The 24,165-nt window shown below is 40.9% G+C and overlaps 1 protein-coding gene across 1 annotated transcript; it reads right to left on the bottom strand.

Annotated features, from left to right (window-relative positions):
• Nucleotides 1–1,862: 1,862 nt before the first annotated feature.
• On the bottom strand, nucleotides 1,863–23,525 carry RAB32 (RAB32, member RAS oncogene family). Its single transcript, XM_048297625.1, has 3 exons — nucleotides 23,074–23,525; nucleotides 5,626–5,903; nucleotides 1,863–3,447 (listed from the first exon to the last, which is right to left on the bottom strand). The coding sequence occupies exons 1-3, from the start codon at nucleotides 23,300–23,302 to the stop codon at nucleotides 3,298–3,300; spliced, it is 657 nt and encodes a 218-aa protein (XP_048153582.1). The 5' UTR covers nucleotides 23,303–23,525; the 3' UTR covers nucleotides 1,863–3,297.
• Nucleotides 23,526–24,165: the final 640 nt, after the last annotated feature.

Below are 24,165 nucleotides of genomic sequence, written 5' to 3'. Positions count from 1 at the left end.
AGCTTATCTTTACTCAAAATTTTCTCTACCTCCTCCACCCAGTGGTGCAGAGGGATGGGAAATGGGGGTTTGCAGTCAGTTCATCACATTGCCTCTGCTGTTCCTTCCTTCTCCTCACATTTCTCCTGCTCCAGCATGGGGCCCTTCCCATGGGAGACAATCCTCTGAACTTCTCCAATGTGAGTTCTTGCCCCAGGCTCCATGAACTGCTCCAGTGTTTCCTTCCACGGGGTGCAGTCCTTCAGAACAGACAGCTCCAGCATGGATTCCCTGCCAGGGTCCCAAGGCCTGTCAGAAAACCTGCTTCAGCATGAGCCCTTCCATGGGGCCACAGGTTCTGCCAGGAGCCTGCTCCAGCATGGGCTTCCCACAGGATCACAGACTCCTTTGGGCATCCACCTGTTCTGTGGTGACATCAAGTACTGGGTCTCTAGGAATGACTTTAATAATTAATCTTTGGGGAATAGTTTTACAGAAACAAAGATTTGTTCAATCTAAGGAGACTGAACACTAGTACAACTCAACATGCCTAACACAAAGTTTAAACAAAACTCTGGAGCTTGGAATAGCTCATATTTTTCTAGTACTGCAGTTAAGATATACCAAAAAATCCTATACTGCAAAAAAAAAAAAAAAAAAAATCCACTGTTTGTGTCTGTCTTCCACATATTTTTTCCAAATCAAAGTTTTTGGGTTAATTAGGATAGGGCTTCATGACTAGTTCAACTGACCTAAAACACTTCTCCATGAACTGCAGTCCCATTTCGCTCTACCAGGGAGATGCTACCATTTCCTTCCTCAGCCAGACTTTTCTTACACTTTTCTTGTTCTGACTGGATCAGCTTTCCTGATCCACCTGCTCAAACATCACAATGCTCCCTCTCCACAGAGAGGTAGTGAATGCAGTTTGTAGCTCAAAACAAGACTAGCCTATTACAGCTCACATTCTTTTCCTCAGAAAAGTGAAAGAAGATTTGAGAAAAAAAAAGAGAAAGACCAACTTCCAGCATGCAGATAGAAAATATTCTTTTTATACTACTGGCCTCAGTAGTGACAACCTGTATCAAAACCAGTACATTCCACCAGTTTTAGAATCCTGGCCTTTCTACATTCATGCAGAGGTTTAGAAGAAGCTATGTACAGAACAAGGAAAGTGCTTAAATATAGCAGCAGTAACTCTTCTAGCAAAAATGTACAGACATCCTTGAAAATAACCTGCATAGGATTATATTACCAGTGACAGGACCCAGATGAGATTCATGCATTCAGGCATCAGAGTCACAAAGCTTGAGTTTGGTCTCCATTCTGCTCTTGAATTTAAACACAAAAACAAAAATCCACAATCCACTATTTGCTGGGGAAACTCCCCATGCAGGTAAAGTAGGCATTTACATTTGTGCAGCTTTAATTAAAGCTTAAAAAAAAGACAGTACAGTGGAGATTAAACATCTTATCAAAATTGAGTTTACAATTCAAATGCAGTTGTTCAAGTGATTGAATAGGAAGATTATGGTACTTTCAACTCTTAAGGACAGTCAGGCATTGAAACAACTTTCCCAGGGCCATACAGTCTCCACTGTTGGAGGTTAAGACCAGACCACATGAACACCTAAGAATTGTGCTATGATCTTCTTGCTTGGAGAAAGACATTAGCATAGAAGACATCCTAAGATCCCTTTCAGCTGAATTATCTTAGGATCCTAAGCTAAATAAGCCCAGTTTTAGTTTATGCCAAGCCTTACTGTGGTAATTTTAAATAAGCCTTTAACATAGCATTGTTTTCAAATGACAATGAAAGCATGTGAGTATAGGGTGGAACGTATGTGAGGATTCATGTTCTCAAAAGCATACACCAACACACATAAGATGCCCAAATATATTTATTTAACTCTTAAAAAGTATGTTACTCTTTAGAAAAAAGAAAGGCTAAGAAATCTCAATATCGATTAAAGTATATCAAATCCTGCATATACCTAATTCTGACGTTTACTTAAACATCAGCACCATCAAACCCAGCAAGATAAGACTTCTGAGACTTCTGAAGTCAGTAGCAATGAGGTACCAGGACAGAAGAAACCCTTAAAATAAAGAAGAACTTCAAAGCCTTTGAGCCAAGCAGAGCTGAGTTCCAGAATGCATTCAGGACCCATGAAATCTCTCTAATCCTTTTGAAGTTCATTTGCTGCCAAAAAGACATGTTTTATAACAAAGAAACATAGGCATCTCAATATACACTTACAAACTGGTAAGCCAGTTCATCAGTTCAAAGCAGTCAAAAAGAGTACAGCACTATTCTAAAACTGACAAAGACAGAGCTTGGGGCAGAAAGGTTGACAGACTAGCATGAACCAATTAAGCTATTTCCCTCAAGACCTCTCTCCTTGCTCATGGTATTCAGAACCATCTCTAGACAGAAGAAAAAAGAAGCAAGTTCATCATCACAGGACAGTAAGATACTTACTTTTTGTACTCTTGGTAAAGTTTTCAGTGTTAATGCATGAAAAAGTTAGTGGATGTTTATTTCTGGATGTGCATAGGAGTGAGGTTACCATAACTATGTGCCAGCAGTACAACTGTATTCATGAATGTGTTTCATATGTAAAGTATTAGCTGAAAATATTCAGCCTTAAATTGCTGGAGTTGCATTTTTGTTAGTATCTCTATAACCATGTCTTTCCCTTGTTAAACACAATAATTTAACCATCTTGTTTTTACTCAGTGGTAAGAGCCATCTACTCCACTCAGTCTTAGTGATCACACTACAAAAGATACCTCCCATCTGTCATTGGCCCCTTCAAGATTTCTGGGATGTCTAGATCCAGGAGAACTAGCAATGAGACAGATCCTCATGGGGGGGGATAATAAATAGGGACAATTGTGCCAGTGAGAAGGCTCAAGTGGGACATAAATGGTGACAAAGGAAACATTTACTTTAAAGGTGCAAGATTCTATTCAGCTAAAAGTGAGTCCTATTTGGAATGTAGCGTACGCCCTAGAAGCAAACTAGACACTGAATGTTGTCTTTGTTCCTTTTTAGGAGTGTAAACACTACCTTATGTTCTCAAGTAAGAAGACACTAATCAGACTTAGATGCAGACACTCAAGCAAGTGGAATGATAACTCACAAGATACTCAGTTTCATGATAAACAAGAATATGTAAACAACCAAATGAGTCACCAATTCAGATAGTACCAGACACCCCATATGGATTGTCACAACACAGCACCATAGCAGCATTTTGATTTAAGGCAAAGTCTTGCTGCTCATCCCATCACATTTACTGAACGGTGGTAGCATTAGCAGCACTGTGATTTACTCTCTGCTTTCAATGGGTCTAGGTCCAGTTTTGGTTTCCCCACATCATTCTCTTCATTAGGAAAGGTTTTGTAATTGGCAAGGATGTTTTCCACCAAGAATCGAGCAGCTTCATCTATGTTGATGTTGTCCTAAAAATGTTGAAAGGCAAGAAGTCAGTGATTCTTTTGAAACAGTCACATATTCCTATTAAAAAGCTGTCCAAAAAGAAAAAGTCTCATCATCAGGACACAAACAGTTTAGGTGCAAGAAGTCATAGCTCACACTTTTTTTTTCTTGAAAGAAGTTAGCAGAAAGGTTTGAGACAATTATTCACCCATATTACAAACTGAATATTGACTCTAATCTAGTAGGCAGTCAGGGGAATGAGTGTCACCTGCATTTGGAAGACTCACAAATGCCAAAGTGCATTTCTGTCTCAGGCAAGATCCTAGGCAATTACACCATCTGTAGTATTGTCCTACCTTTTGGAGCTTTTTTCTGTTTCTGATAGAGTTTGGATGCACTTATGTATGTAAAAGGATCTTTTCCATGAGCCTCAAAATCACAGCTATTTCCAAGTCCCTCATCTAGCCACTCTACATATTCTTGTGCATACTTTGAAAAGTACATTCACATACACTCTAAAGAATGCATGTGTGCAGGATACTTAAGAGATGTACTTGTCAGAACATCCCAGTTTCTGAGGGTCCAAGCTGGCCTAGTGCTAAGGAGTCTCCAGCCACAGGTTTGACCCGGCTGGGCCATCTGTTAGCACAGGGCTGCCATGTTTGGAATTGCTCATCTTTGGTTCCAAAGGAAATACCAGCCCAGTGTATTATTGATGACTAGTCTTAGGATCCACTTATCAGTTCCAATAGAAAGGCAAAAGCAGATTAATAGGATATTTAAGTGGGCAGGAGTTAAAACCATGAACTGTTTTGGTATGCTTAGAAAACAAGCAAGCTGTCCTAAATTTTTGCTATTTTAGCTACAATTCTTCAGAGTCCTAAACAAGTCAATATCTAAGCTATAACTGTTATTGTCTGGATTTTTCTCTACACCAAGAACCTTGTTCATACCTTGTCCTATCTTAAATGCCACCTAAAATGCAAGTTGTCACTAGAATTTCACATTAGATTTTGTTCTAATGTTACTTTCATTTATTTTTAAGCCATAATACACTTTATATATGGCAGTGTTACAGGCAGGTAAAGCTCCCAGGAAGATTATACCAAAGCAGAATCTTGGTATTCTTTTTAAGTATAAAGAGCCTTAGAAATAGTTTTTAGCAACAGATGGGTGAGTTTGGAAATATTTTTTCAAATGCAAATAAATTGTTAGCTAATTTAACTAATTCCTTTCACTGTGAATCCTTCTCTTAAAGGAATCAAAGATCAACTTGTTACTTTATTTCTTATGTTCTTCTTCCAGACTCTTTGCTTTTTAAGAGTTGTCTAAACATCATTGTGTAACACTTCAGCAGCAGCACTTAAAGGAAGTAGGCAAGCCAAGGGAAAAGTGGGACCTTGAGGCTTATCTTACTTTATGAAGGATTTATCAGCCAGACCAGTAATCTGGTCTGTCAGCCACAGTGTCCTCATCTAGAGGAGTCCTTCATTTTAAGAATCAGTTGAGCTTTAAGGAAATACTGGATTTCACTTCCAACTAAGATGCTGCCAGTTTAATCTGTGCATTGACAAAAAGTCTGTAGACTAAAACTATACAATAAATGAAATTACTCAACATTAACTGAATAAACTAGATGTCTTTCTTAACTTAAATTACTATTCAGAACAATTTGTTTTTCTCTGCTTGAGTCTTGACATTGCCTGAAAATAGAGAAGTGCTTTAGCAACACCACGGGTAGGTAGTAATGAGTAAGCAAACAGCTCATTTGCTTCAAATCCTGCCATTTCTACATACAACAGTGAAGGCAGAAAGTGCATTTAAAAACCTGCACCTAAAGATTACCTGTATCTTCTGGATAGCTTGATCAGCATTTAGTAGTATTAACATCTAAAGAATGATGGATCCTCATGCATGCAAAATGAAAAAACTTATCAAACTCAGATAATCAAAGTTTCCAGATATCTTAAATTCAGAGTACCTTGAAACTAAGTTTTAATCTAAACCAAATATGCCTCATCTTCCTCAGGAGTGAAGCTAGCCTGCACATCACTTCATTTGCTGAACACTGGCTATTTGACTGTCACTTCCTATACTTGGTAACTTTATTTCCTACACGATTGTATTCATCTCTTCTTATGCCTCAATACTCAAATGCCTTAATACTCAAAAGACTAAAAATATTTTTCTATTATGCTCACCTTGGCAGATGTTTCAAACCATCCAACAAAGCCACCTTCTCTGCAGAACTGGTCCATTTGAGAGGGATTCTGGCTGCCATCTTTCTTCTGGTCACACTTGTTTGCAAGTAGAACAGCAGGGATGGGGCTGCCATTGGGAAGTAGTACTTTACTGTCCAAATCATGCTTCCATTTTGAAACAGCCTCAAAAGTGGAGCCTCTTGTGACATCAAAGACCACAAAAGCACCAACTGCCTCTTTGTAGTATACTCTGGTCATATTTCCAAAGCGCTCCTGGCCTGAAAGAGAGGACAGTCACAGAGTATACTTATATTGAAGCATGAACTGTATTCAATGTAAATAGACTACTGTACCAGCTTAATTCATAAAAGTTTGGCATTTGGGTCTAGTCACCTAGTTCATATAACATTGCCTCCTTTATCTCATGTAAATTCATTGTAATAGCTATCATGTATATTATACAAGACAAGTCACATGCTAGAAGTAGTTTGCAATCCCAACTACCACCTGGAATTTTTCTTAAACTTCTTTATTGAGTAGAAGTAATGCCTAAAAACACTACCAGTGCAGCTATGCACAAATCATTATTTCATCAAAGAATATTAAGGCTTATATCTAAATCTAGTTACTTCAGCTAAAGACTTAAGCAAACTCAGCCTTTCGCTGAATGGTGAGCAACAAGGGCTTTTGCAAGCTTCAAGGCTAACAGCCTTCAAAGCATCTTCTGAAGAAGTCACCTATATTATACATTTTTCCTTAGGGAAAAGATCAAAAGGAGCTGCTATAGCTTAACAGTTCTGGCTAAACCTGTTATCTCTGACTTCATTTTTAAAGTCAAAGATTTTCTCCGGATTAATTTTCAACTATAGAAGTTCTACAGCAATCCCAAGATTTAAAACAAGAATAGTTAAAGTACAGTTATTCACAACAAAAATCCGGAAAAAAAAAAAATCAATTGCCCATAAGCAAAGGAAACTAAAAAAGCCTTTTCTTATTAAGTACAACTACTGCAGCCATAATACTCGAAATGTAAAATTAGAGTGTGTCAGTTCAGTTATTCTTAGTTGGTCAGACCATCATGATGTGTTTACATTTGAGTATGCATAGCAGTATCAAGTCTTAGCACATTGTTTAGGAAGTCTGGGCTACTAAAATAACTTCCTGCTTTGTTTGCAAGTCTTCATTGGGAAAAGCAGTCCCTGCACTCTATCATTTAGTTTTACAGTGTATCATCACTTTGGCTTTTATCCTTTAGTGCACATGAGGTTTTAGAATACAAAAAGAGCTGTATTTGGAAACCTAGTTGTCCTCTGTTTATAAACATTCAAGTCCACCTTTGATTAGCAAGGACAAACAGATACAAGGAGAACTGTGTGTGTTATCTTCTAAAAGAGACAGAAATTCAATAGATGAAGGAAGTTGACAAGAGATCCCGTTCAGCAGTGTGCATTTCTAGCTCAATTGCCTCATTTTAATGTCAGTACTTCACAGTACGATTAGCTCATTCCCTACAGACACTTTCTGAAAAGGTTGCCTAAGCAGCTGTTAGAATTGCCTGAAAACAGCAGCAGCCACAGTAAAGTTCCAGAGAACTATAAAGAAGCTGACTTTATTTCTGTCCATTCACTTTAAACTATGATGCTGCAGAAAACAGCATCACTATCCAGCATACTCTTCAGAATGGAAATTACACATTATTTTTGTCACTACTGGCCGATTATCTTGTGTAAGAACAAGCAGGATCCAAGAAGAAAGGTCTTATCTCCATACTCAAAGCTCAAGTTTTGAAGCAGCATTAATGCCATGGACTTCTAAGGCCATGCAAAAAGTCAGGCACCAAGCCTGCATCTCTGTGACTGTGCATCTGAAAATTGCTAATACAATTCTCCTAAACAATACACAAGTAACTCACACCATCTCCTTTGCCTGGACTCTCATGCATAAAAGCAGTTTTTAGTATAGCCTTACTACAAATTGTACCATTGGCCACTGTTTCCACAAATCAAGTGCCATTAGGAAAGAGTTAGATCAGAAGGCTTTCACTACTTCTGCAGGTCAATGATGTCATATTTGAAGAAGCTTTACCCTTAGAATGCAGGGATTTTGATTTTGGGAGGTTGGTTTTTTTTTTCTGATGGAGTTCCACACTGTCAAATTCAGTCACGTTAAGCCAGTCACTGCATAGGGCACCACACAAGTTTTGAGAGGATCCTTCTCAGCTTCCCGATTTGTTTAATTGTCAGTATCACCACCAATTCCTGCCACACAGGAACACCTTGGACTGTGCTGAAGCACTGACTCCAGCGTCCAGTTCAGGCAGATATCCCTTCACACCACAGGACAGCCCCACAACACAAACAGTGTAATCTCAAGGTCTAAAATACCCTGTACCAGCCTTAGTCTTCTACAGAAACAGCTCTTCAATTGAGCCCTGAAATGGTCCAGAATTGAACACCATTCACTATTATTTACATGAGACTGAACATGAATCTGAAGCAGCAAAGGAAACAGTCCCATCAGTCCTCCCTGTTCGTTGCTGGAGAGCTGGGAGGTTTCCAGGCTTTACTTAAGGCTGTTTTTCCAAACACTCGATGAACATCTACATAAGAAAATTAAGTTGTATTGATTAGTTGTAGGAAGGGTTGCTAGACTGTTACTAGAAGGAGTAGACACAGCATGATTGCTACATATGAAAGCTCAGTTATTTAGGAATTGCAGAAAAAGTTATCAGGCAGTTATCATTTCTCAGACAGCAGTGCACACTGTAGGTAAACATGGCTGCATTCATTTAGCACAGTGAAGGGCATTACCATTGATTGAATCCCTTCCTGCCTATTGCTCTCCCATCCAAAAAAGCTTTAAAGCAAAAAACAGTTGGCAAAGTGGCCATATGAGCCTCCTATAGCAATAACCATTCCTGAAAAATGCACAACAGTACATTTAAGGTGTACAAAAAGGTGAAATTAGTACAGCATTACATATAGCTTCCAAAAAAAGTTACAAAGCATAGCTCAGAACCAAACTTGAGGAGTTGAAACGCCACCAAATGGCTTTTCTTAAAGAAATACCAAGGGACCTAGCCTTGGTCAGAAACTCTGATCATCACTCAGGTAAGTCTTCCCATTCCATTTCCAAGAGAAGTCCATCATTTTACCATAGCACTCGCCCACCTGGCCCAACATCTTTACACACAATAAGCTGGAGAGCTGCACTGGTTATAGCCAAGGTGGCCTGGCAGGCGATTCCTTGACACTGGTGACTTCTCATGCCCAGTATCTTCCAGCCTGTGTGAAGTTTTAACACCATGCAACCATCTGCCAGATAGGCTGTGCCAGAAAGGCAACAACTGTAGTTCTGCAGCAAAACTGGTTCAGACCAGCTGAATCCCTTCATGGCCTGACCAGGAAAAGCCACTGTAAATGGGGTTGTGCTGCTAACACGAAGATTCAGGAGTTCTGGAATAATGCAGATGCCAGGGTTAGCCTTGTACAGTGGCTTCTCACAGTGTAAGAAGACAGCAGTTCTGGCAGGAATGGAAGTCAGCATGGAACTGTATGTTACTTGGTACTCTATAGCAGCCACAGTATAAACCATGGGCTTTGGCTGTCCACAACAATCATTTAAATCTTATTTCCAGCAAGCTTTATTGATAGAAGTCAAATCTTTCTCTTGTAGTACACGAGTTTTAGATTTAGAAAAACATTAATACATATTCTTCCACAGTTTTAGTTTGGGTGAAAGTAGAAAACTAATGTGCCTATCAGTACAAAAGCTTCTATCTTTACTTACTAGATTTAAGCTTTATATTAGGAAGATTTGATATCTCTTACCCTTGAAGCCACACAAGCTCAACATCATTGTATTCTTAGAAATTAATGCCTTTACAGCCCAATATGACTGCTGCCCTTTTCTAGAGTAACCCAAACCTCAAACCAGGTTATTACAGAGCTATTTTCACCTCCAGAATTCACCTCCACTAACAATAAACCTGACCTGAATATTACAACTGTCTGGAGGCCTAATGAAGACGGATATACTGGATTTCATACAGAGACAGAACAGTAAAACATGGCCTGCCCAAAAGGTAAGAATTTTGTTTGGTGAAACATATACAACATGAGGCAGGAAAAGAATTCAGTTTCAACTGAGTGGATTTTCTGTACAATCCTGTCATTACTGACACAGCACATGCTGAGCTTCTTGTAGGGGGATGCAGAGCATTCTAGACAGCCTTTTGAAAATTTAACAGGACTTTCAGGCAGAGCTTTTGCAAGCACTTTTCTGCTTACAAAAACACCCCCCAAAACCCTCATACAGAAAAATTAAACTAGAAAACACTACTCCTCCAAATTCAAGGCTGAACATCATTCTCTTTGTTCTTAAAACTAAATGTCTCAACTTTTGCCATGCACAGTTCAGAGATTTGTCATGCCCCTTCCTCTGTCCAGCAGGATATTTGCTATAGTCATTTCTCCATGTGTGACAATAGTGTTGAGCAGTACAGGAAGCGGATCATACCCCCAGAGGAGAAAAAGGCTAAAAGTGATCAGATTAAACTAGACTTTAAATCCCCAGTGTGTATAATCTTAGGAAGAGAGCAGGAAGATAACTAACTGCTTAGTACAGCAATAGAAAGGACATCACAAGTCTAATCATTCTGGTAGGTCCAGTGACTAGGCCTAAACCTGACGGTACCACAAAAGTATATTTTGTGTTTTAGTAGCTCAGGTATAAATGAGGAGCTAAGATACAGGACACTCACAGGGAGCAGAAGTTTAATTTGGGGGCATGGAAGTGACTTCATACAATGCAAGTTCTGCATTCTCTAACCACAAAGTCTTCACACTGAAATGACTCAGCACATATTGCTACCATATTTTCCAGTAATTGCAACAACCTTAAGTGAAGTATTTGCACAATGACATTCATCAGGAAGTAATGCAGTTCCCTACAACAGCACCCTACAGGAATAAAGTTGAGTTTAAAGCTACATCAGAACTTGGGAGCTATTCTCACTCCCCAGTTTACGTTGTAATGGGGGTGAATTGCAAATTTAAATCTACACGAAAAATTATAGCCAGGTTTGACGTTAGAATCTTTATATTTGTCCTTTACTGCAAAAGATAAGTTATCATTGTAACCTTGCCTTGAAGTACATTTGAAGAGTTTCTACAGCAGTCTTTCCCAGTGTAAGGGAAAACCACCAGTGTCCTGTTTATCACAGCAGTGTGACTTATTGTAGCAGTTCTTGTGTGCATTCAGTGAAAGATACCCTACATTCCTGTTATTTCACTCTCATTATTTCAACTCTTAGCTCTTCCTACATGATGGGAATTGGGGTTAGAAAATGTACAAATGACCACTGGATAATGCACAATAATGAGTTTGTTAGGCTTCCTTCTCCTGACTACTTACTCTAAGTAAGACTACTTACTCTATTCACAAGTTAATATGCAGTTTATATCAACTAACAAGAACTTACTCAAAGAGAGTAAAAGGGCCCATCTAGAAGAAGTTCCTCCAGCTATTCTTTTTTGCTATGGAGGTAAATGTTGGCTTACCCGTCAATACCAACAGTATAGCAAGAGTTCCCCTATCTTGTAAAAAAGATACCTTTACCTTACCTGAAGCCACACAACTCAAAAGAGATTTGTGTTAGTTGCATTTAAAACCTTAATATCTCATCAGGAATGCTGATTGACAACTGGACAAAGCTCTTCAAAGTTTCTCTTTCAGATGAGATTAACAGTTCTGAAATCCTCCAGAAGCTGTGTCATTAATGAGGAAGAGATAGATGACCAAGGGTTATAAAAGTCTGACAACTGCAAAAGTGAGCAAGTAGTTTCTTCCATTAAAGTAATATTAGTTCAAGCCATCTTTAACAGGCTAATCAGCTTAATGGGTAGCCAGAGCTCAAAATATGATTTTAACAACTTTGGCAGTTCCACATCAAAAAACCTTAAACTATAGCTGTATAGTCTAGACTGCAGTCACCCAAAAGTCAGTGTACAACTAGCTGAAGAGCTTTACTCCCAAGTTGTTTGCTGCTATCTGGAAGACCATTGAAACGAAACTTTGCAGGTTTTTTTCTGGACCAAATAGAGTTGCCAAAAGTCTAGCAAATATCAAAAAGTCCTCAGTTTATGAATAGATTCAAGGATCTCTCACCAATTTTGTCCCACAGAACACTGAAGATGAAAATTCAAATAGTTGAAAAGGCAGTTTAAGTTCAACAGATGGAATAAGCCACACAGGAAAAGTTTTATGTGTAAAACCAACCCAAAAAACTATCCAGCAACAACTTCAGTAGTAAAGAAAATGATCAACAGATCTAGTGAACCAAATTCAGTTAGCTCAAAATGCGTAGAAGTAGCTTCCTACCAGTGCATTTCATTCATTCTGCTTTTCTATCAACAGTTACTATACACTGCAGTGATCACAGGCATCACAGAAGGCTTAGTTAAGCTATAGTGACCAACTGTAATAAACCATTTTTTAGTCTGGAAATACTTGAAAAATCTCCTTGCATTGTGAGAAGGGTTCTCAGCCCAACTATTTACCATGACCACTAATAGTCACTCACACCAAAACTCAAGAACAGTCAGACTAACTCTGACTGCCAACACCATGGCTCTTAGGTTCTTGCTATCAACTACTCTGACTTTATTGATCAGCGTACAAGCACAGTTCCAGCACTTAAACTTCAGTGCCAAGCTTCAAAACTAAATTGATTCAATCAATTTCCAGGACCATATGACATTTGTGCTTTTATTCAATGTAGATGGTAAAAAAGACCAATTGAACAATAAGTGAAAGCTCTTTTTTTCCCAGGAACACCTGAGTGACAATTCCATATTTACAATTCCACCTCTCAGTAAAGTTAATGTCATTCTGTGGGATAGATTTAAGCTAAAGCACCATCCAAAATGGCTGGGAACATAGTTCAATCCTCTAATTGAGTTAGAACTACCATCACTTTCAAAACTCACCTAGGCCCTTCAAGGGCCACAGGCAGGAAAAGACCACACTTTGAATGCCAGCTGGATGTTTGGAACAATACAGTAAATATCCAGAACTGCCCTGAGGATGAATCTCCCAGTTCTCCAGACATCTAATGTACATTTTAGTATTACCAGGGTCATGTGTGAGTTGACCGAAGTTCCTTTTTAAAGATATATAAACATGTTACTGGCAAGTTACCACTGCTGACAGCTATCCCCCATCTCCCCAAACCAGCACATCTTGTCCCAGAACTGTCTTACCTAATTAGATTGGATCTGTTATTCTGCAAGAAGTAGGTTAACCAAACCACTATCAATATTACAGCTCACGTTCAAGTGCGTCTACCTGCTTTTTCCCATGGATAGCAGCCATAGATTGAGAGTAGACAGATTGCAAGATTGTTAATACCAGATGACTCCCCATTCCTCAGTCTTATCCATTTAAGCTGTAAGTGAAAAGCTGCCACATGTTAAAAACATGGAGGTGTTGAACTATTTAATGACATAGACACATTTGCAGACAACACCAAGCCAAGTAGTGCAGCTGCCACATCTGAAGGATGAAATGCCATCCAGAGGGACCTGGACAAACTTGAGAAGTGGTCCCACGGGAATCTCATGAGGTTTAACAAGACCAGGTGGAAGGTGCTGCAACTGGGTTGGAGTCCCAACACAGGCTAAGGGATGAACAGACTGAGAGCAGCTGGGCCAAGAAGGACTTGGGTGGTGGTGGATGAGAGGCTGGACATCACCCAGCAATATGCACTCACAACCCAGAAAAATCACCTGTATCCTGGGCTGCATCCAAAGCAGCGTGGCCAGCAGAGTGAGGGAGGCGATTCTGCCCTTCTGCTCTGCCCTTGTGAGAGCCCACCTGGAGTGTAGCATCCGGGACCCCCAACAGAAGAAGGACATGTTGGAGCAAGTCCAGAGGAGGGCCATGAAGATAGATGATCAGAGGGCTGGACCACCTCTCCTCTGAAGACAGGCTGAGAAAGTTGGGATTATTCAGCCTGGAGAAGAGAAAGCTTCAGGGTGACCTGAAGCCTTCCAGTACCTAGAGGGAGACCTCGAGGAAAGATGGAGAGGGACTATTTACAAGAACATGTACTACAGGACAAGGGGAAATGGTTTTAGACTGAGAGTAGGTTTAGATAAGATAGTAGGAAGAAATTCTTCACTGTGAGGGTGGTAGAGAACCAGAACAGGTTGCCCAGAGAAGCTGCAGATGCCCCATCCCTGGAAATGTTCAAAGGCCAGGTTGGATGGGGCTCTGAGCAACTTACGGTCTACTTCCATGGCAGCAGGGTTGGAACTGGATGATCTTTACAGTTCCTTCCAGCCCAAGCCATTCTGTGATCCTATGATATTAGCAGCTCTATTAGATGTTAGAAACCTGTGTGTGTTACGGTACATCTAGCTTGGCTTTTACTTTCCACCACTCTGAAAAAGTGGTATTTGTGGTTCTGGTGACAAACACAGAGAGGTTAAGAAGTGAGAATTACTAGAATATTGTGTCTTCCTGTATGAGACAGATACTCGAACTAGCTTCACTGACTCCAGTACTTACAGTTTCTAACAGACAAAAGCCTCAGACAATTACAACTGCTAGTGTCCTTTCTTACTAAGGCTGGCATGGGTAAGTTAACCAACCACTGGATGGATCTCTTCCCAACGCTGACCCTTTCCCAAATGCTTCAGAGCACTCTTCAGGGCAAAAGCCAGTTAATCCCTGTTTGACTGACTCACAATTTATTGTAAAAGACAACCTTTGATCCTCTGGTTATGTCTATATTAGAAAGTTGCAGAGTGCAGCTGAAGCAGTTCTGTTGAACGATGCAGTGCCAGATGCATGACACTGACAATATACTGTACATATACAGTATGTATGAGACACTCTGTAGTCATTGAAAAGTTACTGAACATTATCAGTAAGTGCAGCAGTATTTTGATTATTTATATATCACAAAGTATTTCCACATGTTCATAGAAGTCACTATTTCATTCTGAAAAGGTAGGAAGCAGTTTGCTTTATAGTTCCATTGCACAACATAGCCAGTTTCTAACCTAACAATTTGTTAACTACATGAAATTTCAAAATCATGACTAGTCTTTCCATTCACTGTTTACTATCATTATACTTTAACACAGGACAGTCCTGTTCACTACCAGGGAAACAGCAAGAGCACTGAAATGGCAAGTGCTCAGAAGTTAGACACCTGATTTCTGCCAGGAACTATGATTTATCAACCTAGTAGAAAAGGCATGTCATTCTCTCAAAGATAGAAAATTTTCTCTCAAACTGCAAAGCTCTCACTGGGAATTTTACAGCAAGACTGAAACGTTTCATTGTTGCCTGTAGTCTTGGGCTAATCTAATTATTTAATTGTCCGAAATGACTTTACCAGCTTACTGTTCTGTCTTTAAGAAGTTTAGAGGCCATACCCTGCACTTAAGAGTTCACTGGGTTTTGTCCAACATCATCTGTATTTTATGCAGCAGTATGACAGTCATGTTTGTATAAGAAACCACCTATTTTTTTTGCATCTTTGCTAAACAGCCAGACAGAAAGTCCCTGTTTAAGCACCAGATTTCAATCCCCAGAAAAATCACAGTGCAATCAAGCTAAACAATTTCTAACTAGCTGTCAAATGCAGCATGTATGGAACAATTCTCCTGCATTAGTATTTAGAAAAGCTGACATAGTCCAATTAGTGCCAGCAACAGCATGAATTGGTACTTCCTACCTTGCTTTAACAAGACTTACCCACACAAGTAATCTGCCAGAGTTAAGCTATTTCACACCTGACACCCTCTGATCCATACCCTTTGGTGCAGTGCCATGTGGCCAGAGCTGCACTGTGTACTTCACAGTGATGCTGCACAGCACTACAGCATTTCACAGCACATGGGAGAACAATTCTAAAGTCAGTTTGTCTCCAGAACAACTTTATCACAAGACTGAAAAAACGTTAATCTCTAAAATGGTCAATGTGTCATGGCATATTGTGTGTGATTGGAATTTTGTATCAAAAAGCTGCCACTTTGCTCTGCCCAGCGCTCTAGACTGGGAGCATTTAAAGAACAAGCTCCCATAAGCTGTTTGCAGTGACATTCAGAGGCTAATTCTCAATCTCTTACTTGAAAAGCTGTTGAAATCCATACAATAAGGAATATTTATTTTCATTACCTGCTAATGTAGAAGCCATGGCTACTGACAGTTTGCTAGCCTTCTCCAGACAGTTAAGATATTTCTTTCTAAGCAAGCTCTATAAAGCCCTGAAATCCCACCATTTTTCAAAGCATACTCTCACTCCATTTATCCTCTTCTTGTGTCTCCATAGCCAGAAGAGATCTTTGGATATTGAACATTGTTCCACAGTAGTTTGAGAAGCATGCTGTGCTTTGTTGTCACTCCTGGTCATGCTAGCTTTAACACCTGCAGGAATTTCACAAGAGGTATTCCTGTATTTTCATACAAAAATATAAACAGACATTCCCTTCCTGCAAATCACTTTTCTAACATGTCATATCACACTTCTGAACCTCTGAAGCAAGTACTTGGAAGGAACCATTCACAGCAGACTACAAAAGCAAAGCAATGGTTACCACTGGAATTCATGGAAGGTATCTCTGACAGCTGTGAGACTGAATCCAGTGGTCTCAGGCACTACTGAGGGGAAGAATCTTATTTTTTACAGCATGCTAATGTCTTTTCTGGAACCAGGAAGCTAAGATTATTTTCTTTCCTTTATGTTATAAATTGAGAATTGCCCCTTTATAGCACTTGCCAACTCAAATTGCACTTGTGGATATGCACTTTGGTAACACCCTGTCCTAATGCACATGTAAAGAAAACCAAACTGGTTAAGAGGCAAAGTGGAGATGTAAATAAGGTTAAGCCTCAAGATTCTGAAGCTGCAGCTTCTGAAGATGCAAGGAGAGTTGAAAAAGCTTGATTTACATTCATGTAAATGCCATACAATAAGAGGAAAGTGTATATTCAATATTGTCTGTGCCAGTTTGTCTCAGAAGGGCAATGTGCTTGACTTGTCAAACCAGCTTAATTTCTGACTACTTGAGTAAGTATTACATGAAGGGCAAAAATTTAATTAATACTTGCCTTCAGAAAAGTGGGTGATCCATGTAAGATTATTATTTCTGCAAAGCTTTCTAGTTTGTTTCATAAACTATTCCAAAACTTAGCTACACTGAGCACTATATATATTATATTCCCCCCTGTCCACTGTATTGCACATAAGAATTTGGGTATTGTTTGCCTTTAAGGTAGATTTCCCCTGTCCACTTGATGTATATCCATCCAGTCATCCCTTATTCTCTGTAAGAGTACTAGGAAAGCATTTTTATTGTGATCTTGTAGGAAGCATAAAACTCCCAAGCAACTGCTATGTGACATCTGTTTGAAAATAAGGCTGAAGCACCATCTATTCCACAGTGAATAGACGCTCAAGCACTAAGTGCATTTCCATTGTAGAAATTAAAAGCACCTGTAAGATAAATACACTGAACTTTCTTTTAAGCCTGTACTAAATCGGGTGGTCTTTTAGGATCACATATTTAACCCCATTTCTCATAGAACACCTTGAAAGGCCTACGGGTAAATTCTAAGCTTATTTCCAAGACATTCAAAGAACATATGTCTCAATTTTCCCACTTTACTGAATAGTCCAGCCTTGCATAATCAAAATTACCACACTAAACTACCTTACAACACCAACATCAAGCCAGTAGCATTTCCCATACGCCTAAGGAATTCTATCAGCACAATGATGATAGGTTTAGTCCAAGATAACATATACAGTACTTTGAGTGGGTACATAAGATAAGCAAAAGAACCTTTGCCATTATGAATGCTTTGGTACCTCAGATTTCTGAAAGCTGGAAAAACACCAAAACCCCAAGTTTAACACATTCAGCACTCATTTGGATATATTTAGCTGTAGAGCTCCAAGCACAGCAAGTCATTCTGAACTGAAAGCTCATAACCTTAATCCAGCTATTCCACAAGAGTAATAAGAAAGGACACCCACACAAGATTTCCCACAGAGGGGTGGTTTCTAGAAGGAAACAAAGTATACCTTCAGTTCTGTTTCTTGCCTCTACTGCTTCTGTGTTCAAAATCTTTCCACATGAGCTAGCCTTCTACTTCCCCTCCCCAAACTTTATCTGCTAGTCTTGTATGTTTTCAGTAAGCACAATCCTTAAGTAAATTTTCTCTCATGAGATTTATATTTAAACATGTGAGCAGAACGCAGTCAGAAATTAAGTCAAGTCTTTCATATTTCCATGGCTGTGTAGACATAATCACATAGAAGGTTCTCCAACCCTGACTGGGAGTTTTCTGACCTGCCTCAGCTGTAAGCAAAATGATAGCATTCCTACCTCCATAGGAAGGCAGCTGCTCTTGGAACCTCCATCACCATATAAAACAAAAAAAACTTACCAGTGTCTGAAAAAGCTCTGAGCTCCAAGTTCTGCATCCATTTCTGATGCAGTTGTTTATGTGCACATTCTTCACTCATTAAGAGTATTTATAGCACTGAGAAAAAAATACCCGCATTTGGGAGCAACTTATCCTGGATTGTCTTGCCTCCACCTTATGCTCACTTGTACCAGGCACACAGCTAAGCAATTTTTTCATGGTTTCTTTGCTAGGGCTGCCATTTTAATGCCTTCAATATGCATTGTGGCTAAGGACAAGTTGTTACAAGAATACGTTGACTACTTTTAGAGACTGCTGCCTCTGAATTCTTCATACTTAGGAGAGACTTCTCTGCAAAGCAACTGAAGCATCCATGCCTCTGGCACAGAGCCAGGTATGGATAGGGAACAGAAGAAGTTTTCTGGTTGTTTCCCTATAGACTTTCAGGGATGTATTAACATCACTTAATACTTGCTTTAGACCTTATTTAAAACTAAATAAAATCAGTCCATAATTCAAGAAACAAGCTAATGCCCCAGTACATAGAAGCAACTTGGCAGCCTTTATGACATGCCAATGGCACAAGTGCAGACTAACTGGTATACAGAGCTGCTTGAAACTAGAGTTTTCACATGGAAGTAAACTATCTCACATACTATAACAGCCTGAATGCCTTTGAAAATCAACCATATCCATGGTTTCCTGTACTCTGTCCCATTTCTCATGGCTTCCTATAGATAAGCCTGAAAGTTATTTAGAAAGTTAACTTGCTCTTAACATCAACTCACATATCTTAACACTCATTTATCTTCATATAAAAGACAGGTTATTCCAGCTCTTCCTCAACTTAGTATTTAACCAAAATATTTTAATGTGATTTCTCCATCCTCTTGGGGACTTGTATATACCTATAACAAGTTAGGGTTCAGTTCCTCTCAAGGTGACACACAAGGTTTTAGTAACAAATATACTTGCTACAAGTCTTATCATTCAACCCTTGAAAGCCTGTAGAGCATATTTAGAATACCAAAGTACAATGATTCCTCTTCTGTTTGGCCGACTTCACAGTCATGCTCTGCCAGATAAAGCATTACTTCAGTTTTAATAAATATTTATACAAAAACATTCTAATTAAAACCCTGGAAGAAGAATCCTGTTACACCAAAGTTAATTCAGAATTCCTCAGAAAAAGCTTTAAAGCCAAATTTGTCTACCAGTTGCAATTAGTGACAGTCTTCATGAGAAGCTATCTATGATGTTTACCACTCTGGCCCTCCAGCAAACTGCATGTTCATACAGGCTGATGTGAGTGACAGTGATAGTCAATGTGAGCACAAAAGCAGCAGCTAACACTACTCAGTTGCTGGTCTTATTAGATCAGCTTGGAGGATTCTATGATACAGAAAACCCTTTAAGCATTCTTTCAGTATCACCTGACAGCTTCACCAATATGCCACAGACACCACCTGAGCACACTGTGGCCAGTGCAGTGCTGTCTTGGGGCAACACTTGCCAAACAGGAATCTCTAGTGTATTGAAATAGACTATAAAAGCACTTCCCTATCATTACAATTTCTTTGTTTTGCATCTCTTTACCACAATGATTCATTCCTACCTCCTTCCTACCTTGCCAATCATTTATGCCCTTTGATCAAGGTGGTCAACCTGGTTCTAACACTTTCAAAATTTATCCAGAAAGATATATTTTTCATTACTTCATGCATCCAGATTAAAAAAAAAAACCAAAACAATTAAAACACAAAAGCCAACCAAACAAAAAACCCAAGAATAATGCCTAAAGGCAGCTAAAGTTCCTGCATGAACATGCATATAATCTGTTCAGCTTCTTTGTCTATGCTGTAATCAAGAATTTGACAGTGACTGATCAGTCCTACTCTCAAGGTTTTTCATCACCTTCATTCAAGAAGTTACAACATGTGTCTAAAAACTAAAATGCCTGACTATCTCTGAAATACAAAAGTCTAAGCACAACAGTAACCTTCCTCCCTCTTCATCATTTTACGTCCCCTCCCCTTTGATGTCACTGCAAGAATTTGCGTTACGTTATACCTTACAACAAGAGGGCTATTTTCAGCAGAAAAAGAAAAAGCATAAGCAATGTAACACGGTCATGCTCTATTTGACAGAATTATCTAATCACAAAAAAAAAAAACCCAAACCAAAACAACCTCAGCTAGCACAAGAATTTGAAGTCATCCAGTAACCTGCTGCATTGCAATAAACAGTGCAACATTCATCATCTTGCCTACAATCACATCAGAAACCAGCACACTATCTGCATTATGATCTTTAGCTGATGCATGAACTACATAGTCAGTTTGTATCATTGACTTAAGTACAAAACCTTAGACTGCAGCACCCAGCTCTTCAAGGAAAGCTTCTTATGATGAACTGTTACGTACAAGCTTTTATCTAGTGAAAATAGCATCCCTTTCTATGCTTAAGGGTTAGATTTTAATTCAACAGCCTTTTTAAATGCATCAAAATCAATTCAGAATGCCAGCACCATACTGCTTGCAGGGAAGTCACATGTAACACTACTTACCATAAGATTCAGATCTCTTCAAGAGATCTAAAGCCGTTTGTCTGCACACACCAGCAGGCAAAATTATCTACGAGTTGTTGAAAGCCAAAAGACAGCTGGGCTGATGAGTTAAAAAGGAATGACTATCACATGCTCAGGCACTGTGCTACACTTCAATAAAGCGCTTTAGAGAATACTGTCTATGATTATAGAAGCCATCTTCAACCTGGTTCTTCAGCTAATAACTGCAATATAAACGTGTTAACATCCTCAGGTATTTAGAAATATTCCTGATTGTATACATAAACAGCTGCACTCCCAGGCTGAGGACTTCAGCAGCTTTAAGACCATCAAATAACCCCTATGGATACCAAAATACTCTTTATTTTACTAATTAACTCTCAAATGTCAAGTGCTGTAAGAGTCCAAATTGTTGCTGTCACACTGGCTAAACACAACCCAATCAAAAATCACCAAGATTACTTCCCCGCTTGTTTTTTTTTTTCATTGGGCAAGATTCCCTCAGCCCTTTGGAAGCAGAATACCCTAAACTAGCAGATTAGGCTAAGAGTTTGGAGTGCAAACTGCAGAACAGTTGTATCTTCCTTTTTCATTTCTGCTAGGAAAAGACTAGTCAGGGGTTTCATACAAAAGTCTTATAAAACAGGAAAAATATTTCAGTGACAGGAAAAATTTTAATTCTTCAATCAATTTACCACAAACCTCCAGGGATTTATCAGCAGCTCTTAACTCAGACTTCACCTAGCAGTATCAAAAATACACTAAGGGCAATAACCAAGAATGAAAAATACTGTCTTTTGGATCTTGACATTAATGTATGGATGTATTGATAGAACTTCCCAAACTGTAAATAGGTTCTGTCCAAACTTTGTGACAAGTTACAGCTAAGTTTCTGCCTATCCTGTTGAAACAGATTGCTTTGGCAAAGCACACAGCCTACCCAAGTCTGAGCAACGAAGGGCTGAGAAGTCAAACACAAGCACGGCAGCCTGCCAACAGCCTCCCCTCTTCAGTCTTTGGAATCCCAGGCTCGCTAAAATATACCCAGAGGATTGCAGCAGTTTGTACTGATACTGTTAATTGAGTCACAGAAAGTTAAAGCTGATTCACAAAAGGAACACATCAAAAGAGAAAGCCTGCCAACATTTTGCTTGCTCTTCAAAACAGCTATTAGAAAATATTTTCATTTGCCCTACAGGCCAGCAACAGAAAGATTCATGGTGTATTTCAGCATATGGCAATAAGAAGGCTTTTTAGTTTGAGGAATCATATTTGAAGTGTTTTAGAGCAAAAAGACCACAAGCTGATGTACAGCTGGTCTGTCACAGGGTTACAGCAGCCACATGTTACACTTCCTCATTTCTGAGCTTCCACTGATAAGAATATAGTTCATGGAAACAGTAACTACCAGGTTTTTTCCCTTGTGTCTTCCAGTAGCACAAGTTTAAACACCAGCATTTGAAATAAAGTCTACTTTCTCATATTCTGAGGATATACTGAGGGTGATAGAGAGAGATGAGGAGAGCTGCAGGCTAACACCTGAGTTGCACACAAAACTAGAAATGCAATACCAACCAAGGTGATTACAGAGCTGAGGGACAGACTTCTTACAAGACCACAGCAAAACAAAGATTGTTTTGTAGCATTCAATAGCACAGCATAAGCATAGTTAACCACGGCAGGTATACAGCTGGGAGTCCTGGAAAGAGAAATGTTAAAGAACAGGTTTGAATGATATACAGGAAAGGAATAATGCATGGTTTCGGCAAGTGAACAGGACTTTTCTGTTTCCATGTGCTCCAAGTATGTTTCTAATACACAAATTTGTGATTTGAATGTAGAACTAAGCATAACTGAAGTTCCATTCCCTCATCGGTGCAGCAGGGATGCAAGCTACTTTTAAATTAACCAGGTGACTCCAAGCACAAAAAGTTTAAGCATTCTTCCTTTGAGGACAATTCGCTATTTGAATTACTTTTAACCTGTAAAGCATGGGGCATTACATGCATTACAGGGCTGTAACCCTGAATTAGTTTCAGCAGTAGCCATAACCAAGGCCACCACCACCCAGACAGGAGGCGTAGTATGAGCAGGAACACTCCGGAAGCCCTGGATGCAGCAGTGAGAGCAGAGCAGCTGGTTGAGGACTGCTGCAAAACCCTGGGCCAAGCCAAGAGCCCCACCAAGTCCGCTAACGGGAGAGCACGTAGCTTGTAAAAAGTGAAAAACTCCATTGCCACATCAAGACTCCCTCTACTTACGCCTCAAAGGCAAGAATGAGACGTTGCTGATAACGGGGGTAAGACGAAAACCAAGAAGACAGATGTCACAGCCAAAACACGCTTTCCTCCGCAGAGGCCGTGCGCCGGGCCCCCGACAGCGGGTTCACAGCGCCCTCGGCGCGCACCTTGCCGGGAGCAGCCCGCCCCGACCCGTACCTGCGATATCCCAGAGCTGCAGGCGCACCAGGGTCTTACTGTCCCAGTTGATGACTTTGAGCGCGAAATCCACGCCGATGGTGGCCCGGTAGTGCTGGGAGAAGAGCTGGTGCACGTAGCGCTTGATAATGCTGGTTTTGCCCACGCCCAGCTCCCCGATCACCAGCACCTTGAAGAGGTGCTCCCGGCACTCCGGCGCGCCGCAGCCCGCCCCTTCCCCGCCGGCCATCCTCGGCTCTCCCTCCCTCCCGTGGAGTGCGGCGGAGAGGCCGGGCTGCCGGGGCCGCGGCTCTCCCGCTTTTAAACTTTCCCAGCCAGCAACTTTCCTCCAACTTTTTCCAGCCGGCTCCCCGCAGGGCCGGCCCTCGCCGGACGGGGAAGACGGAGCAGGGTGGAGGGTAGGCGACAAGCAACCAACCGCAGCCACCACCTGACTCCAGTCACAGGACACGGAAACTCCGCGGGCTTATAGCGGCCCGGGGGAGGGCGGCGGGAGGGGCGGGGGGAGGGACTCGGCCCGCCCCCCCGCTCTGGGACGCCGGGTGGGAACGGGAAAGGGCCGCCGCGGGAGTGAGTTCCCTCGTGGCTGCTTAGGGCGGGCCGGGCTGGGAGCGGCAGGGCAAAGCGGGCTCGCTGTACCGGGGGTTGAGCCTCAGAAGAGGGCTTAGGCTGGGCAAGTGTCAGCTCCCTGTAGGTGCTATCCTCTGCTCCGTTCTAGAGGTGGTGGCGGCAGCGAAGTTTTCTCCCGGGGAAGTCTCTGAAAGCACCCGGGTTCTCTCCCCACCGTCCGGCAAAGAGAGTTTTATGGCAGAGGGGTCCGTAGGACAGAGGGCCTTATCAGGATGCGTGGCAATAGGAGGGTTCCAGTGGCCCGTGATCGCTCCCAGTCGCTATGCCTAGAAACCAGGTTGGGGACCTGTAGGCGCAGGGTGCTGCGCCCCAGCCACCTCCCCGCCCTCGCACGCCCCGCAGTGCGGCCCGGGGTGCGTGCGGGCAGCTCCGTGCCCAGCCCGCCCGGGGCAAACAGGGCCGGCAGTGCGGGCAGCTCCGTGCCCAGCCCGCCCGGGGCAAACAGGGCCGGCAGTGCGGGCA

This window comes from Corvus hawaiiensis, chromosome 3 (assembly GCF_020740725.1).
Source record: "Corvus hawaiiensis isolate bCorHaw1 chromosome 3, bCorHaw1.pri.cur, whole genome shotgun sequence".
In the NCBI taxonomy this organism is placed as follows: domain Eukaryota; kingdom Metazoa; phylum Chordata; class Aves; order Passeriformes; family Corvidae; genus Corvus; species Corvus hawaiiensis.
Note: the sequence above shows the minus strand (reverse complement) of the source record. Positions and strands in the feature narration are given on the sequence as shown.